The following is a 20,259-nucleotide window of genomic DNA, read 5'->3' on the forward strand; positions in this document are numbered from 1 at the left end:
CAATGTTTTGGTGGATTTTTATTTTTTATTGCATCTCCGCTTTAGGTTGATAAATTTTTGTGTTTTTAAAAACTCTAATTTAGGTTGATACGATTTAGTTTTGTATTTTAAGTTATTATTATTATTATTTTGCTTTTTTATTGTTAAATTTTATCTGATTACATTATAAAAAATTAAAGATAGTAGATAAAAATAAAATAGTATTCCATTACATAGCATAATTTGGATAATTTAGTGTTTATTATTATATCTTTTAATTTTTCTTATTTTTTTCTTCTCTTCTATTTTACTCAATATTGAAATTCAACCACATCCTCCTATCATTATATTATTTATATTTTCTCTCTCTTTTTGTTTTAAAAAATAAAAAATGTAATATTTTACTTAAATTCAAATAAAAGAAAATTGTGCTCATCAAATTGTACTCATTTTTTTTAACATTTACACTTTCTCTAACCTTTCTCCTTCTTTTTACCTTTTCATCTCCCTAAACATTCTACCTTGATATTACTCTTCCTCTTTCCTTTTATCTTCCTTTATTTTGTTTCTTTTTATTATCATCATGTTAGTATAAATTTGTCATTCACTATTCCATTCTTTACATAATTTTTTCTCACAAAAAAGTGGTTATTTCCCACTCTTTCTCCCTTAATTTTTTGGTGGATTTTTTATTTTTTTTATGACTTTTATTGTTAAATATTATCATATTGCATTATAAATAATTGAAAATAGCATATAAGAATGTACTATTATTATATTACATAGAATTATTTGGATAAGTTAGTGTTTATTGTTACGTATTTTTTTTTTTCTCATATCATTTTATTTAACATTTAAATTCAGCCACATCCCCCATATATATCATTAAATTATTTATATTTCCACTCCTTTTTATTTTAAAATTTTTAAAATATAATATTTTTCCTAAATTAAATAAATAAAATTGTCCACATTAAGTGGAGTAATGCTAGGGAAACACTCATTCTCACACCCAATGCATCAAAGGAAGAATGAAATACAAAACAAATCAAGTTATAGAAACACTAAATTAAAAAATTAAAAAGAAAACTAATAATGCATATTTAATGTCCTAGAATCATCATCAAATTTTGGAAAATGATAGAATGCCAATGGAGAGAGAGAGAGAGAGAGAGAGATGGTAAAGAAAAAAAAATCAATACAAAGTAATAAAGAGTAGGTAAAGAAAAAAAACCAAATGTCAATTAATAATTGTTGATTGGAAAACAAAGAGGTTGTAAGGAAAAGTAAAAAATAAAATAGAGATTACCGTGTGGAGAACATTAAAAACTTTACAGTATAGTAATATAAACCGTTAAATTCACTTAAAAAATTAAATCAACAATCAACAATCAACAATTAAATACAATCATAGTACTAAATTTAAATTTAAAACTAATTAAACTCTAACTATGGAAACCATATTAATCATAACTAAAAAAGAGATGTTCTCTGATAGTAGTAGAAATTATATAAGAAATAAAGTTAGAAAATTTAAAAATTCATTTTTTGATATTTCATATAACCTTATTTATATAATATATATATATATTTATTTATATAATTTTCATACACTATTACTTTCAAAAATCTAATGAATAATGCTACCTCTCATTTATCGTCTTTATCATGCAAATCATTAGTTAGTAAATATATGATAATGGTAAGAACCGTTACAAATGAAATCACTAAAAAATATATATAAAATTAATTAGCCACTATCATTATAGAGTAGTAGTATATAATTTTACACATCAAAAAAAGTGAAATATATAAAGTTTTCTTAAAAGTATGTGTAAAAATTCACTATATTTTTTTTTTTGTGTGTGAAGGTAAAAAAAAGGTATATTTAAGGTTTTTATTAACTTAAAAACTAATGAAAAACCAATGGTTAATAACTAAAATTATAGTATTAATAAAATATTTAATGACACCGTCTTAAAAACATTATCACGCGCAACACGCAGGTATGCGACTAATTTACACTAAACACTATCATACAACATATCAATATTTTTTCATGTCAACTTTTATGTGATGCGGATTGATGTAAGGTGTTTTCATGAACCAAATTTGTTAATAGCTCTAAGAAGTGCTGTGTGTTGAAACCTTGAAATGATGAAACAGTAAGCACAAAAACGGAATAAACCATATTTTGATAAAGATTAGAGCTTCTGCGAAATTCGTAGACAGCTGAAGAAACCAATGTTGTTGTTTAAAAGAAAATAAACAATAGCTTGATATTCTTACAATAGAAAATTAACTATCTAGTGTACAGAATTTTTTTTGGAGTACTCTTGATTAGAGAGCTGATGAGGCAGCACCAAAGTAAATGAAAGTTAAATGTTGAGCCCAACATAGCTCCTTTCCAATTCCATATCCATATGATGAATATACTGAAGTTCAAAACCATTAAACTGTTTTGCCTCCCTTGTCATTGTTGTAGTTGCTGCTGAAATTGTAGAGTAGAAGTTGATTGAACAGGTTCAAAGAATAACACAAACACAGCTTTTATTGTCATCACTGTCATTATCAGTATCTTCAATTTCACTGTCGGGGAAAAAAAGAATGAAATGTAAGCAAATCACAAACACAACCGCATAATGAGCATAAAATGAATATGGATCCCTCAATTAGCAATAGCTAATGTGCAATGTTCCATTGAAAGTCCTTCTTATTGCATTAATTTAAAACATGTGCATATTCATTTAAACATATAAGTAAGCAAACGTTGACTGGCTGAAGACAATGGTGATTGAAGACAAATTTTAAAATCCATATCCCAACTAATCTAAGAAATTTTAACCAAGCTAGATTTGATTTTTATTGCACTTCAAAAAGACATAATTTACAGAAAGTTGAAGCATAATTATGAAATAACAGAAGCATCCAGATCGAGGAGAGAATGGTGTTTAACATCCACAACGCACATTCTAACTTGGATTTGGCCTTAAATACTTGGCCATTGATTGAAAATTGTATCTCAGTTTGAAGAATCAAACTTTAATTGTTATTACACTAATTCTTTGCATGTCATCCATCTCCTCACCCCCCACCACCCCCCCCCCCCCCCACCCCCAAAAAAAATAATAATAATAATAAAGAGTTCACACCTTCAACTTTTGTCAGCAACCAACTTAGCCTCATCTAACTAGTATTTTCATTTCTTCTTTGCATTATTAAGTGCTCACTTGTAATACTGATTGTTGAAATTACTATGCCAAAGGATCCAGTGTTCCCTGATCTTCCTTCTCTTTCATTACATTTTACTGATCGTTGTTAGATGTCACAGCAATGAAGACACACACTTCTACTTCACCATTCTGTTTTAACCTTTAATTCTATGAAAAACTGCCTTAATATACCCTGTCTTAAGTGAAACAAGGTAATGAGAAGAAGATGAAACTTGCTTTCCTTCATCAGCCTTGATTATCATTATGGCACACCTTTCATCGAGGGACTTCGTTTTAAACAAGAATAGTCAGTTCATTCAGAACCAATGCCCAAGGGGGAAAAAATTAAATAAAAGCTAAGCCAAAACCTGTCTCTTTTAAATCTCAGCAACATTAGTTCTGAAGCTATATTACTCCAAACTCCTTCATATTCTTCATGGCATCATCATATTCACAATGCCTTTTTGTGAATCACGAATTACTTGGAACATGTGCTAACTCACATTGAAATGCCAGTATTACCTTTATTCTGCCTTTCTTTCACATCAAAACATGTTATAGCTCACAAAATTGAATTAGTTATTTTACGTCTCTCTGAATCCAGACCAATGGATGCTTGTATGTTCTTCAATACAGTCATCCCAATACTTCTCCTATCCTTTGATCTCATCTCCAATATCTTAAAGAATGGGAAAATCTGAACTAGAAAATTCACGTGAATCCCAAACTTGCATTGAAATTCCTTTCACCCTAAGCGTTTTCACTTTTCACACTCCCTAGGATGAAGCTTCTTGCCAGAAGAGACACCAATAGGTTTAAATTAATGTAAAGGCATCATGATAGTAGTTTTTCACATCCATGCTATACATAAAAATTAATCCTACCATTCAGTGAATGAGAAATAATTTTGAAGGCCTGGCAGAAAAAAGATATATATTGAGCATTTCAATCGCAACAATTATTTCGTTCAGGCTCATAAGGAAAACAAAAAGAACAAAACATGTAAAAATGGAATGCAAAGTTACATCAATCACGTTGTCACATACAAATGATGCTTAGTACAAGATTACTCCCCTCTTAGCATTAGCAGCAGAATGTTTCATCAACACGGAAATAACAACACCCATACAGTTTTATGGCTTCAAGAGTTCAATATTATATGGTGTCCTCATGAATCTTCAAGCACATTCTTTTTGAGGATTGAAATAAATGCCTAAAAGAATCTTTTTCACTTATTATCAATATGAACCGGTTTCCATTTTACCACAATTATCTTCATTATTGAAAATATTTGCCTTCAGTTATTGATTCTCTTTCTTGGACTAGGACATCTTTGGTAGTGTAATACCTATAAAGCCACAAACTCCAATTTGATTGGGTTTTATTTTATGTTAATCATATTCTCATTTTTCTCAAACAAGCATAGCATTTTCATCTTAGCTGCTCAAAACTATTAACAATTATTATTAACTTTTCCGACGTATTTCGAGGTTTCTGCAAAAGACCAGAACATAAAAAATATGACTTTAAGCTATCCATCAAACCCCATTTCTTCTCTAGATTGACATGAACAATTCCTATTCCCTTTACTCATTCACACTACCCCTTTTCTCATAAATATGTTAGCCAATATATTTTTCAATTAATTCAAGGAACCTTATTAATAAAAGAAATACAAGACAATAAATATTCCGAATTTCTCTTAATATGAGCAATCCTCAAGTCCTGCTACTTTCTAAAGTAACAACACATCAAGAACAGTATTAAACAGATAAAGTGACAACTTTATGAATCTTTAGTACTCTATTAGCAACTAACAAAAAGTATATAGCTAATAAGAAATTCCACGCAAACAAAATTGAACAAATGAACATTGAGGCAGAAATGCAAAGGCAGATTGGAGATAGAGAAGAAGAGAGCCTACCTCAATTCAAATTCTCTAATCTGAACAAGTTCTTTTCCAATATAGTCCATCCATTGTACTTTCTTCTTCTGATCCTCTTTCACAGAACCAGACTCTGAAGTCGGCTTCCGGAGACTGCTTTTTAGGCATTTCACAACTGGTTGTTTTTTCCCACCTAAGCTCTCTTCCTTGACCTCAATGGTCTCACCGGGTAACTTATCAGAGGCTTCAGGAACTGAGACAGGTTTTGAAGGCACATGTGGAGAATTTTCCAATTTCAATGGTCCAGCAGTGTATATGTGAGGAGAGGGTTTGCAAAAGCAAATGAAGGACGGACAATGGATCTTGCAGAACAAAAACCTCATGAAATATTTGCCTGATTAACAACTGTTTGCTTCTACAATTAGCCCATCTCTTTACAACTCCAAATAGAACGCATTAATTTAAATTAAATCATGAACGCTTTGATTAAAGTGTATTCACTATTGAGAGAAAAACCAAACATGGGAATTTCACAAGCAAAGTACATTAAATGGTGAGATTTTTGTCAAGTTGGCACTCATCATATGAATATTTTATATAAAAGGACCCAAATAGGCAAGTAGCAAAATCTTACAAAAATAGAACCAAGTTAATGAAAATACTGATTAACAAAAAAATAAAAAATAAAAATAAGGCTTACATTCATTATTGTTTCAGATATTTAGGATTTGATAGAGAAAGAAAGACAAATTTTTGCAGTGAAAGAAGTGAAACCCAGAAAAGAATTTTGAATTTTGGAGGTTTCTGATAATGAAGCCCAATTCTAAGAGAAATTTGTAACTAAGAAACAAGCCTATAACTATCCAGAGACCTCTGTTTCCCCTGTTTCTTTGCAGGAAAAAGACTCCTCTTTTGTATTCTACCAGGTGAGAAACAAGTTACTCCAATGTATGGATTCTAAAAAGACTATCCTACCCTCTTTCAGGATTTCACTTTCATTGTCAATGATGATTGAAGGGAAGAAGAATCCTAATGTAATAACTAAGAAAAGAAAGAACTGAAAGAGAGGAAAACCTTAGCTGGAAGGCCTGGAAAGAGAGTGACCAAATTGGAAGTTTTGAAGACAAATCCAACTGTCCAACATTCTAAATAAGTAACTGTTTGTCCCTCCAAAATCAACTTAAATAGTAACTGCCATAAATATTCTACACTATACAATGAAAGAACTTTTGAACTTTAAAGTATATCTTTCCTTTAACCACTAACATTACTTTAAAATTTTATATAGTAGTATTTTCTTTTATTTAAATAAGGATATTATAAATAATAGCTAGAATGAGAACCTCACTACGATCACATAAGATTTGTGGTCAACGAAATGGTATAAGAAAAGAACATATGCAGAATTTTTGTACTCCATCCACATATTTAAAACCAATATGCAACCTCAACCAAAGCCATTAAAATGTCTGCTTTTTGTTTTAATAAAATTAAATTGTTAATTGTATTTGTATGAGTGATTGTATTGTGTACCTAGGAGCAGTTCTTAACCTACACCTTCAATGAGGATACCCCACTATGCAAGACTTCCCATTACCTATTGTTCCCTTAAGTACCTCATGTTTCCTTTATTTTGCATTATTAGCCACCAAGGCTTCCAAGTTGCCTCACATGTGTGCATATTCTAATGATCTTGCATGAGGATTTCAAGGAATTTGAGAAGATTTAAGCCAAAGCAACCACCTTTGATTTCTTAGGGATTTGGGGATTGACCTTTAAGGCTTTACACTAATTACTAACCCAAATTGTGTTATTCTAATCTTTCTGAACTATGAAATTGTCTGGCCTTTTCCTCAATGGAAGGTCCATCTTGGAAGACCCCACAAGCTTTTTATTTTCCTTTTTCACTTTTGGGTGAGATAACTTGATGGGTATATGACGCAACTTTTTTCTTTATTAGCAATTCTTCTTTTCCTTTTAACCTGTAAAATACCACAAATATATTCAAGATTAAATAGGTATCTCCTTTTTCTCTGTCCTCTTCTATAGGTAATATAACTAATACACGCCATCAGTCCATGCACTTTTCAAGATACTTTAACCACCATCAATCAGTTATCCCCAACTTCTGCAATTGCCTCTTGAAAATGACATTGAATAATGGTACAATGTCAAAGCATCAAAAAATTTTGTTTATTTTATCCTTTTATTGCTGTACTCATATTCCGATTCACAGTAAGAAATTATTAATGCAGACTCTAATACTTCAGGTTAAGCCTCTAAGAGATGTTACCGACAATGAATCTGTCACATCAATAGTGATAATCTGTTAAAAAAAAAAATTAATTAAAAAAAAACAACCATGATTGTTTAGAACCGACCCAACAGTAAAGCACAGCTTCCCAATAGAGGAGCCAAATCCGCAAAGCTTTTGAGTCCATCAAAATCATGATTCCTAAGATAATTATTGTGAATAAATATTCAATTAATATGTAGGCTTGCCATAGGTTAAGATGGGCATGGGACTGGTGGCCCTTCAAACAAATGTACAACATCTGGAAAGCAACATCATTAGAATAGAGAGAAAGCCAATTAAAGCTGATGAGTGGTGATTGAAAACCAGTGTAGTTTTATAAATGAAAATATGGAATAGGGGATGTCAGTTTTAGGCTTTTAGCTTCTTCTTTTGTGTTAAAGAGACAAGCGCATGCCCAAATGTATTTGAGTGTGGGAACAAAGGTCCCTACCCTTTTGCAAATCTGTCTTGCATGATGACAACATGTAATTTCTAGAGTAGAGTTGCATGCAATCATGAAGGTTTACTATTTTGTACATCATTATAACAAGAAGATGTAACCTATAATCTTATGTAAGCAAATTCCTAATTCAGATTTGATTTTCATTTGTTTTTTAATGTTAGATAACATTCTCACAAAGTTTTCCTCCAACCTATCACATGGCAACTCATAAAACCATTGACATGTATCACTTAAGCAGATTACAGGACTCATTAAATAGGTCATGTGACTAAATCTACACAAAAATTTTATCAATTACCATATAGTGAGTGGGATAAATTTTCATCCAACTTTTTCCCTAACACAAAGGCTAAAGGTGATGCCCATTGGTTTCGTAATAAGAGGAAACCGTCTCTTTGTGTTTGTCTGTTTAGGCAGATGAATTCTATCTATATTTAGCCTGATAAAATGATTTTTTCTCAACTCCTTAGTTAATCACCAATTCCCCAAAAAATAAATACACCCTCATCCCAATAATTGAAGTCTGAATCTTGCTCCCCCTCACAACGATGGAAGCTATTGGCTGTATTCATAATAAACTGCAAAAAAAAAAAAATTGAAAAGACATGATAACAGCTGTGAATCAAACATACCACATTGTTGTCTGGCCAAAAAACACATATAGCATAGGTCACGCCAAGAAAACGTGTAACATCATCAATATATCGCATCAAAGTAACAAAGTAAATGTGTAAAGCCATTTTTATTTTATATTTTTGCATAAAAAGCTATTGTTGGGAGACCATTTTGTGGGTCCTTAAATCATGCTTTTTAAAACAACCCACCACCATTGCACATTGGAAAATGCTGAGTTTTCAAAGATACTTGATATAGGCTATAGTTCAAGAGAGATACAACCCCCCCCCCCCCCTCCTCTTTTTTTTCTCACTTTTTCCCCCTTGGAACCAATTTATATTTTTCTTTTAAAACCATAATTCCCACAGTAGTAAAGACCACATAATTTCTGCTAATAAGATGTATGGGCAGGATTTATGGTAAACCAGCAAAGGAAGACAAGGCATGAATCCAGAATCCAGAATAGGCAACACAACTATCATATTCATTCATTTCATTGAAACTGTATTACAGCTCAAGTGTCTCAATCTAGTCATAATTTACAGCCAGCCGCATAATGAGCACCCTGGACTGAAAAAATTAAATAATAATAATAAAATCTGTAATGTGTTTGCGTTAAGAACAAATACTGAAGCTTTTTTCATCCAGGCTACATCACACTCCCCATGCAAGCCAAAATTTTCCTAAAATGATCACAATGTATTGAACAAAACAGCATAGGCTCTAACCACCGAAAGGTCAACATTGGAGACAGCTATAATCCTCTTAAAAACTACAACATAATTACTAATCCAAAGGAATTATCATCCACTAGACCTTTTGCTGCAACGCTACTGCTGAATCTTAAGGACTGGGAAAGCAATTACATCACGGATACTGGCAGAGTTGGTCAAGAGCATCACCAGCCTGTCAATTCCAAGTCCCTGAAAACAAATTCTTTCAATTAAGATTGCTCAGGAAGATTTGTGGCAATAGCAGTTTAATGAGAAATAAAATCATTAATGCTCTCAATCCTTCATTCTCTTTGCAAGAATGAATAGTAGTAGATGCACACATGCAACCACCCACCTATGCACACATTTCTTACAATGTCTTCTTGAATATAAATACTAGAGAATTCAGAGTTGTGAAATTATTTACTATGTGAAATATTGCAATTCAAACTAGTAAATAACAACAGCGGGCATTTCAGTTAGAACTTCAAAGACCATCATGCTAATAAAAGACATATACACCATGCAAGAAAATGAGTTGCCTTATCAGGAAAAAAATAAAACATTGGAAAAGCCATGGGAACACAGCAGGCCCCTCTATATTTCATATTATAAATAATTATCAATTCTGAGTATTTCATAATTTTTTAGGAACCAACTTTATTCAGTAGGTAGGTTATAATGCATATTCTCTTATATTTTTTTTTAATTTATTATCTTTTTTCTGAAGAAAAAAAATCTTAAACTTTCAAAAAAAATTCCTTCATTATATGAATTATCAGAATGTTGATTAACTTTCCAAATATAAATATATACATATATATGTACAAATATAATAGTATATGTTAACATTTAAACATAATTATATCTTTTTTAGTATTATACTAAAAAGAAATTACCAAACATAATACAAGCAGCCCATACTCCGTTTGTAGTAAAAATGTGTGCAGCATAATGCAAACTACAAAAGAGATCTACATAAACCCATTTTTGTATTTTGAAGTTTTCATTAAAAACACACACAAACACACAGGGGGTCTCAAAAAAGGATCAACAAGTTGAAGATTATCAGTTTGAAATAATATTAGTAGCTATTTTAAATTCATAATTTTAGCATCAGATTTCTTTTGCTTAACCTTATATCCTAAGGACTAGTTAAATTGGTCTTTTGTTTGTTACTTTCTTGTTTTTTAATGAACAAAATTAATAGGCACTAGCTTATCTATTTAACGTGGTATATGAGTTTACTTAATGTAATTATTGTTAAGGTTTGTACAAAAGAAAAAAGGTTAGTTGGAAAATACAGATCAATTGTTGAGTAGACTTTGCCCCACAAAATAAAATCAAAAACCATAAATAGAGAGTATGAACAGTTTAATAAAATTGATGCACTTTCTAGATGCATAAAATAGTAAGAGCTCAACCCATTTTCACCCCAACAAATTTGTAGTTAAAGTAATCATTTTTTGAGGATTCCTCCAAAAAATACCCAAGCAAAATTAAGATACAGCAAAAGGACAATCATACCATTCCTGAAGCTGGAGGCATTCCATATTCCAAAGCCGTCAAAAAGTCATCATCAAGAGTCACTTCGTATGAGCCATCCTCATCTTTATTACTTTTTCCTTCCACAGAGTTTGTATCCATAGCAGCTGCTGCTCTCTTCTCATTATGCTGCCTCACTTGCTCTTCCAAGCGTCCTCTCTGCCAAAAGACAAGATTAATGACAACCCCTCTGCTTTCTAGTCAAAACCACTCTATGCACAGTTTTAACAGAACAACAAGAACATCCATAAACAAGTATAAAAAAAATGTACTTAACATCAACTTCGGTACCAGTCAATACTAAATTGACCGGTTTCCCTCATAGTGAGAACCTGGGTTTGAATCCCCCCATCCCCACTTGTTATAGAGGAGAGAGGGGGGGGGGGGGGTGTTGGAGGGAGGAGAGGGGAGAATACCCTACTCATTTAGTTGGTTATGAAAAGCATTCCTAAAACTTCTATAAATTGTAATTGCCTTCTAAGCTCAAGTTAAGGCAATTATCATTGCATTGAAATAAAGGAAGGCCAGATAAAGCAACAAGAAAACTAAAATCACTGACTTTATTTGTTGACTCTAATGGATTCATGAAGTGAATGCAACTGAATTACATTTGAATCCAACCATAACCTACAGACACTTCATAACTCATCCAGAGTAAATATTTCAAAATCAGATGCTCCTTAGTTGTGAATTTGTTGCAAGAAGTTGAAAGTTAGCAAGATAGAAAGCAAATCATGAAATCCAAAAATGTACGATAAGCTCACCTGATCCATAGGATCAGTCAATTCAGAAAACGCATTGGCCAGCTCACGACCACAGATAAAAAGCTCAAATCTTTCAGTTAACCCTGCATGCCTAAGGTTGAAAGATTAAAAATTAGATTATGAAGAACATCCAAAATAACAAATAAGTTATTCTTTCAATCATCTCTCCACAACATGTTCCTTCATTGATGCAAGGCAATGCCTATAAAAGGAACTATTAATTTAAAAAAAAAAAAAACACACAAACACACACAGAATAAACTGGTAGGCAACAAGGAGGAAAGCAAATACATTTACATATGTATAAGGACGGGATCTGTTACTTGGCCATGTGCATAAAGCAAACCTAGGAATAACGCAGTATATGATACATCAAGACAAAACTAGCAGAATCAAGCTGGCCATGTGCAATACTAAGAAGCACGGACACTCCAAAATCCTTGGTTTGTCCATGCCAAACACAGACATACCAAGGACACTCTTGCATGAGCGTCCGTCAAGGGGGGGAAATGATTTTTTTTTAATCTTTGATTTTAGATGTGTTTTTAAAGTTTTACATAGTTGCTATTTATTTTTAAAAATTAAAATAGACATTAAATATGCCTAAAGATATATATAAAATTATAAATTAATTAATTGCTGTATCCCTATTATTCCATGCTTCTTAGGCAATGAAGATTTTCAATGAATGATTTTAAAATAAAAATTAATAAATAAATAAATAAACTTCTATTTTAGATATGTTTTTAATGATTTTGATAGTTGTCATTTATTTTGAAAACTTCAAATAAAAATAAAATATACCCAAAGATATATATTAGTTAATTGTTATATCCCCACCCCATCGTTGTGTTAGAGTCTGTGTCCATGCTTCTTAGGAAATGAATGAAGATCTTCATTCTTCAATGAATGATTCCATGCAAAAAGAAGGCTCTAGAATGCCAGAAGTACAGTAGATATGGAGAAATTCAGGTTTAAATCACAAGATAAACTTGATTCCAAATCGAAGTCATATTTGATGCATAAATGTAATTGACATGGTAATTACATACGAAATACATGTAATAGCAATATTGTACCACATCTTTTAAATTGTTCTTGAAAGTTGTGGCATTGACAACCATATAATCTCATCATGCAACTTCAATTACCTTCTATGTGGTTTTGCCAGAGGAGATATCTCAATAGGATAGTCCAACACAAATGTGGGTTGCAGAAGTTTCGGTTCTACAACAATCTCAAATACCTGGAAAAATTATGGAGGCAAGACTAAATACTGAGAAGGGCTGCATAAAAGAGGAAGTCTGGATAACAAAAAGAAAAGCAAGTATACAAAAAGAAACTCTTCTTTTTCAGCATTATTGTTTTTCATACAGCAGCACTTAAATGGAAAAAAAAAAATTTATATAAGCAAATTACACGAGAATTGCAGATTTAATGAGATTGGAAATAAAGGAAAACAAAGACTAGAAGGGCGGAAAAAAAAGTAGTCCACCAACATTAACAATAATTAAGGAAAATACTCTACGTACATTGCAATTGTTCATAAAAAAAAATTAAAATTAAAAAAAAATATATTTATTATTATAATAAAGAAAAATAAAAATAAAATAAAATAAAACACTAATTCTAGATTCTTGATATATAGATGCTTACTGACCTCGTTAAGGAGGTGGCCAACAGATGGACTTGCTTCAATAGAAGATTTGTCTTTGTTCTCAAGGTCAATTCCAAGGGCCTTCAGAGTTACTTCCTTTGCAGTTTTAAGATCATTTCCCAACTCACTGAAATCAATCCCAGTGGCTTCTTTTACAAGATTGTGCATGGTTTCCCTCCTCCAAGGTCGCTCAAGACATATCTCCACACCCTGCATAGATGTATTGCAGCAGCTTAGCAGATTAAAACATCAATCATTGCCATATATTACTAACGGGAGGTGTCATTCTAATTTGTTTCTTCAACAGCAATTCCAAGCATGTGAAGCAACCAGTCCCATGCTCACATACGAAACTACAGAAGCAACCAAAGCTTCTTCCAAATTTAACATTTTGCTTACCAAGAACTTTTAGGTAATCATACTTTGGGCAAGGTGCATGCCTAAATTGTGACCAATTTCAATACCAAGATTGCCTTTAACACAGTACACAGGCCAGGATTATTAAAGCTCAATTGGGGGGAAAAAAGACCTAATCTTATAAGCAAGGTTGAAATGAAAAGAGGCGATGTTCAGTTAAATTTTAATTCACAGTGACTACTTTTTGTGTTTCACTTATTTGGCAATAAATCCAATTCCAGAATATTCCACTTAAGCGCAGGTATTTGTTGGTGCTACAGAACTGCAAGTAAGAAAACAATTACCTGGTAGTCAATTGTAAGCTTCCCATGAACTGCAACAGCACATCGACTAACAATTTCCTCCGCCATGTTCATCATGCTCTGGTAGTCTGAATATGCTTCATACATCTATGATCAAACTAATACCAATAATAATAAGAGCTTCATTTAATAGATTGAAACGTCAACAACATATATTATTACAGGCAATCAACAGTTAAGCTCACATAGAGTGCATTGACATTAATTATGTACTAGGTCCAACAAAAGAAAAAACTTTAACCCAAAAAAAAAAAAAAAAAAATTACCTCTATTGTGGTAAATTCAGGATTATGACGAGTTGAAATGCCTTCATTTCTGAATATTCTCCCAATCTCGTATACTTTTTCAAACCCCCCAACCTGTCATCCACAGGCACAGGTTTTATTGAAGATATAAATTAGTAAAAACCAATTCAAAACTTACATTGGAAGAAAACATAGCTATTTTATTGTTACGAGACCAGCAATTACGCATGTGAAAAGTTTCGGCAATCATAAAATATATGTATAGGACAAGAAGATAGTAGTGACATTTAAGCACCCAAAAAGAGACCATAATGTTGATCGGGTCATATTCATAGGAGAGCATGAATACACTAAAAGAAAGGATTATTTTGGTTCAGAATGAAGGCTCTACACTAGCAATGATAGGGCCAAAAGAGAGTGAATTGAGTTGGTCAAAAAAAATCCTCTTCATATTAAAGAAAATGAAATCCACTAAACAAAGAAAGGGAGAGAAACAAGAAGGAAACTGATATTCGTTAGAGGACACAACTCAAGCAAGACAACAGGTTTATATTAAAATTTGAGAGAGAGAGAGTGCAAGAGTATGAAACTATAAAAAGAAGATACTAAATCTCCCAACACTATTTCATAGAAGCTGTTCTACTGGCTAAAGAATCACCGTCAACTTTATTGGTTCCAAAACTCCAAGGGAAGGTTTTACATATCTCGCACAAGTGACAGAATCCCAAAGGACAAGGATGCCAGTTGTGGGGGGAAATTTCCCAAGATTTTACATATTGGCTTAACAGAATAGATACATGAAGTGACACCATTTGAATTAGTTGCAGGAGAACTTCCAGCAATGTACGGTGTCGGATAATAACACCTATATTTTTTGTGGGCATACATCCGATATTCAGGAGTAATAAGTGTTCAACGCTAAATTAGTTGAGCTGAATAATTTACTTATCTCCTTGTTGTTAAGATAGAATATGGAAAAATTTTGTAGATTAAAAAAAGATGAAAACCATAAACTCTAAGTAACCTCAACCATCATAGTTGATGAACTTTGTAATGAATTATTCCTCAAAAGCTATTGGTAATGAATTTTACAGCAGAAGTCAACTGTATACCACATAATGTCCCTTAAAATTAACGATACCTGATCAGTGATTACTTTGAGAATGGTGTGCCTTATCTTGCAAACTAGCAGTTTATTAATGAACAGTAGATAGGCATTGACAAGACCACTCATAAGTCATAACTTACTAGAATAGGGAAAGTATGACATGTAAATTCTCACCAGCATTCTCTTTAAGTGAAGCTCCGTCGCTATTCTCAAATAAAGGTCCCTTCCCAGTGAATTATGGTGTGTAACAAATGGCCTAGCTTCCGCTCCACCAGCTGCTCCCTAGTTAATAAAATCAATTAAAACCAAGCTCAAGGCATGAAATTCATGCACATTATGGTATTGTGCACTTTATAAAGGGAAAAAACTTCAAAGATATTAACAAACCTGTAAAACTGGAGTTTCAACTTCAACAAAGCCTAATGATTCCACTGTCTTACGTATCTCTGACACGATCTGGTCAGAAAGTTTAGCTTTTAATTGCTCAGGCCTTAAAAAAAGAACAGGACAATCTAATGAAAAGCAATCTGTGATACCACATTGGGACTGGGTTGGAAAACCCAGCCATACAAAAAGATTATTCAAAATCTCCTTTTAAATTAGAGCCAATCCACCAATTATATAAACAGAAATTTCAAAACCAGTGAAGAATTTTCCACAAAGTTATCATTTAAATATAGTTGATAATTCCAAAGAAACTTTCAATTCAACCAAAATCCATAACAGATGATGTAACAAAATCAGAAACCTTGATTACAGTGCAGGAAGTTGGGAGCTTCATAAATGTCAAATTAACTTCCATTTATTCAATTCCTTAAGCATTTATAGATTACATAGCTTTCATGCCAATCAATTAGAGGTTCTGATTTTGTAGAGAGAACTTAAAAAGTAGACACTGAAAAATATTAGAAAGTCTGCACTACTGAAGTACTTGCTGGCTGAACAGCAATATAGGTGATCTATTGGAGAAAAAGTGAGCACTACTTCAAGATGCCACTTGACATCACAATAATATTAGCAAGTTCATGTTGTGAAATTCTTTGACAATGCTAACTTAACATTGCTATAAAGATGTTTAACATTAAATGTTGGGGGAAAAAGTTATATTCTATTGATGGTATCAAGAGATATAAAACAGCTGCATGAAACCTATATACAGAAATATCACACAGCTGGCAATTTTACAGTTAAATTATACAAAAAAACTTATATTTAGAAAAGAAAATGATAACTTGAGAGCTCCATAAGGTCCTTTGTTACTTTTTGGGAAGAGGGGAAAGGAAGATGACTTACCTTTGCTCTATTCCGGAATATATCAGCTACTTCAGGATTTGCAATCATATCTACATACCTAAACATAGATAAGATACATACAGATATAGTTAGGCATCAGAACTTAACCAATTTGCCAGAGACTAAAAATAGAATCAATCTTTAAGGAAAATAAGTATGACCATGGAGATAATTGAAAATAGATTCCAATGGCGGATGGATGAGTAACGAGTTGCACCCAAAAGAAATTGAAACAATGAAGTAGGATACATATGTAAGTGTTCCACCAAAGAAAGCTCATTTGAAAAGTTTGGAAGTAGAACCTGTTGGTTACCTAGACAAACACACAAGAGAGCCTATGTATACATCTGGAGAAAAAGCAATCAAGAGAGTAGAAGTAACTCAAAGAGAAAGTACTCAACAGAAATGTGAACACCGGACATAGTTACTTAGTTACATTATTTTACTAGTGCTCGAGACTTGAAATTGAGTTTGTGCTTGATAAATATATATAGATAGATAGATAGATATATCCACAAGTTATTTTGCCAAATGCATGCCATTCAGAATTTATATAAAATTTTGACTAGCTAGAAGAGCGTCAATGCAACTTGAAACCAGAATATCTCCTACATCAGTGACTACCTTCATAAAAATATTATCAAAATCACATCCTTCATATATAATACAATTACCTACATTAGAAATCATCTTAATGAAGTCACTCTTTTTTCACATGATTCACTTGCATTGCATTTCCCAAAAGTGCAAACTTTTTTTTTGGTAAGTAAAAAATGCACACACGCACAACAACATCAACAATATGAACTCACCTTTGGCGGTAGCGCTTATCCACATCAGTTAGACCATGAAATTTGTCCGGCAGTGGGAGTAGAGATTTAGTAAGAATGGCGAATGAATTCACATAAACAGAAAGCTCTCCTGAAGTTGAACCAAGGAGAAAAGAACTTAGGTCTAAGCTGATGTTCCAAAATGTCATAATAAAATATTAGGAAAGAAAGTGGCATGGTTACAACCAAGGCATTTTTTATATTCCTGACTGGAATGAAAATATGGTTGATATAAAACAGGTTATGTTGGATGCCCTGAACTAATCAGGTAACATTAGTGTCACCCCCAACAGCCACATCTATATCAGTACAGAGGGTAAACTCAGAATCACAGTATTAATATTCTTTTTATTTGCTCTGATATGTAATATTACATTAGAAGAAGGAAACGGGTTGGTACACATGCAGCATACAAGGACCCCAACTAAACAAATATAAAAAAATTAAAAAATAAATAAAAAATAAATAAAAAAAAAGAAGTAAATTATAGCCAATACAAAGCAAGAAAGCTGAGCTAAGGAAAAGGGTCTCTGCAAGCCCCCTCACTCAATTTAAAACTTCCAATAATCAAAAAAGATAGCCTTTTGTTATAAGAAGTAATTTCTTTCTAGGTGGCCCATCCGAACTGATCTAGATTTTAGAAGTAGTTGTTTATACAAAATGATGGAAAAAAAAGTTCCAAAATGACTACTTTGTATGCCTTGATTTTACATTCAGCTACTATTTAGTTAACATGGATGTTTAAAATGTCCCCAAACACCATGCATACATACATATTATCAGCAGCTATTCAAGGGTATAATAGTTAAAGAAATCTGATTCTAGCTTTCTCTACCCAGATTGTTTTTAAAAGAAAACTACAAATCATGATATCATGCAAGACTTACCTTTCTCTGTCCTCTTAATTGAACCACTTGCACCAAGTATATCACCAATATCAACGAGCGTCTTTAACTGGTCAAATTGATCATTTACAAGCCTCTCCTTCTCGCAGTAAAGCTGATACCAATAATTTCATTACTTCAGTGGGTGACCTGTTATAGTAATTTGCAGCAGAAAATGCTGGCACTTTTAATAACATCATCCATAATTTTTTTGTAGCAAGTAAGCTTTGGCCCAAAGCGAAGGCAAAAGGGGAGATTTCAAGTTTGAACTAGTGAGCTCCGCTTCATGAGACGCCATCCCCAATCAATTCTGCTACCCTAGGGGTATATATACACCTAGAAGATATATAATGTAGCACCAAAATAAACTCAACAAAGAACTGATAATCTTTTAAGTGAAATTTTAATTATATATAGACCCGATTCTATGCATCACCACTTAATCTATAGAATAAAATCGCTTAAACCACATGCTTCTACACACTTAATTAAAAGATCTGAAACGTTTCACTTGATCTTTTGGAACCCACTAGACTTTCAACTACAACTTTAAGAGAGAGCCCATATTAGCCGTCACCATCTGGCACATTCACGAAAATGCAGGGAATATGAACTTGTACCAACATAACAAGTATTGAACCAGTGAATAAATCGTGAAGTCAAATATCTCAATGCTAAACCAAAAACAAAGAAACTTTGCAAACCTGAATCGTCCCAGAATCATCACGTAGCGTAAAGAAGGCAAGCTTCCCAAATGCTCTGCGAGCCACAATTCTTCCCGCGATTGAAACATGATCACTCTCACTATTCGACTCCTCACCATTCCCTAGATGTCTATAGATATCTTGAAGCTGATTAGCAGTGTGAGTCCTATCCCACTTATAAGCATACGGGTCCAACCCCTTGCTCCTCAATTCTTCAACCTACAAAACAAGCATTTTTGCCCCTCAAATTCTGTTTTTGATTTCAAAGTTCCAAAAAATAAAAATCCTACATTTTCCCACTCTTTCTCAGCAACCAAACAAAGAGTATAAAAAATCAAAATCAAAACTTTTGCAAGTTGGACAAATACTATTAGATAAATCAATCTGATTGCTTTCTTCTCTGCCTTGAAATACAATTCAAAATCCACAGATTCAACATTTAACTTCCTATGTCTCCAAGTAACAATCCACAACTACAATTCAAATTCCACAAGTTCAACATTTGAATTTCCATTCTTCCCTCACATAAACCAAAACGATAACTATAAGATTACCTTCTTCAAGCGAATGGCGCGAACGGCGTCTTTGTCGGAAGTGGAAGAGGAAGAAGACGAAGAAGAAGATCGACGGTTACGGCCTCCGGTGGTGGTGGTAGCGGCGGTGGAGGAGCACCTGAGAACGAATCTGACAGAGTTGGTGGTGGTGGTGGTGGTAGCGGTTGCGAGGCGAAAGAGGTGCTTCAACGGCTGCGACGTCGTTAGGCTCCACACTCTCAGTGCCTCCATTGCTTTGCCTTTCTTTGTTTTCTTCTTCTTCTTTGCTAAGCTAAAGAAGGGGTTTATGTGTGTATGTGTTTGTGGGTTTATCCACTAGTGTGCTACCTATGAGTTTGGACCTCAAATGGCCTTGGCCTCTTTTTTTTCTTTTCCTTTTTGTTCTTTTTTTTTTTCCATTTTTTCAAAACTAAATGAAACAATTTTGAATCTTTTTATACAAATTTTTGTGATTTAAAAAAATTATTAGCCTTGAATATTCAAGAAATAAATAGAAAGAAGAAGAAAAATGAAATTTGCATTAGATTTAATCCAATTTTTTGTCAAGAGTAATGGTAAGAGCACCCTTTGTTTTTTTGTAACTTGCAAATTTGATAAGTTGTGATAGGAATGACATTATTTTTGTATGATCTTGCTACTATATTACTTTTTATTATGACACATCAATGTTAATTTTGAAAAAAAAAAAAAAATTATGGCATTAGACTTTTTGTCTTGATAATTTTATGAAGCAGCTTGTACTTTCTAGGTTGCTTTTGTACCAAATTTATATCATAAAATCGCTACAAAAAAA

At 32.6% G+C, this 20,259-nt stretch overlaps 2 protein-coding genes across 2 annotated transcripts; both read right to left on the minus strand.

Moving 5' to 3' along the window:
- Nucleotides 1–2,159: 2,159 nt before the first annotated feature.
- LOC115974918 lies at nt 2,160–6,233 on the minus strand. Its single transcript, XM_031095495.1, has 2 exons — nt 5,116–6,233; nt 2,160–2,568 (listed from the first exon to the last, which is right to left on the minus strand). Exons 1-2 carry the CDS (start codon nt 5,457–5,459, stop codon nt 2,505–2,507), a joined length of 408 nt encoding a protein of 135 aa, XP_030951355.1. The 5' UTR covers nt 5,460–6,233; the 3' UTR covers nt 2,160–2,504.
- Nucleotides 6,234–8,913: 2,680 nt separating this feature from the next.
- On the minus strand, nt 8,914–19,787 carry LOC115974926 (lysine--tRNA ligase, chloroplastic/mitochondrial). The gene is made up of 14 exons (XM_031095506.1): nt 19,467–19,787; nt 18,913–19,131; nt 18,212–18,323; nt 17,307–17,415; nt 16,495–16,552; nt 15,589–15,657; nt 15,376–15,483; nt 14,115–14,207; nt 13,831–13,935; nt 13,133–13,339; nt 12,624–12,718; nt 11,473–11,563; nt 10,691–10,867; nt 8,914–9,373 (listed from the first exon to the last, which is right to left on the minus strand). The coding sequence occupies exons 1-14, from the start codon at nt 19,695–19,697 to the stop codon at nt 9,281–9,283; spliced, it is 1,767 nt and encodes a 588-aa protein (XP_030951366.1). The 5' UTR covers nt 19,698–19,787; the 3' UTR covers nt 8,914–9,280.
- Between the last annotated feature and the right edge of the window lie 472 nt (nt 19,788–20,259).

This window comes from Quercus lobata, chromosome 1 (assembly GCF_001633185.2).
Source record: "Quercus lobata isolate SW786 chromosome 1, ValleyOak3.0 Primary Assembly, whole genome shotgun sequence".
Classification (NCBI taxonomy): domain Eukaryota; kingdom Viridiplantae; phylum Streptophyta; class Magnoliopsida; order Fagales; family Fagaceae; genus Quercus; species Quercus lobata.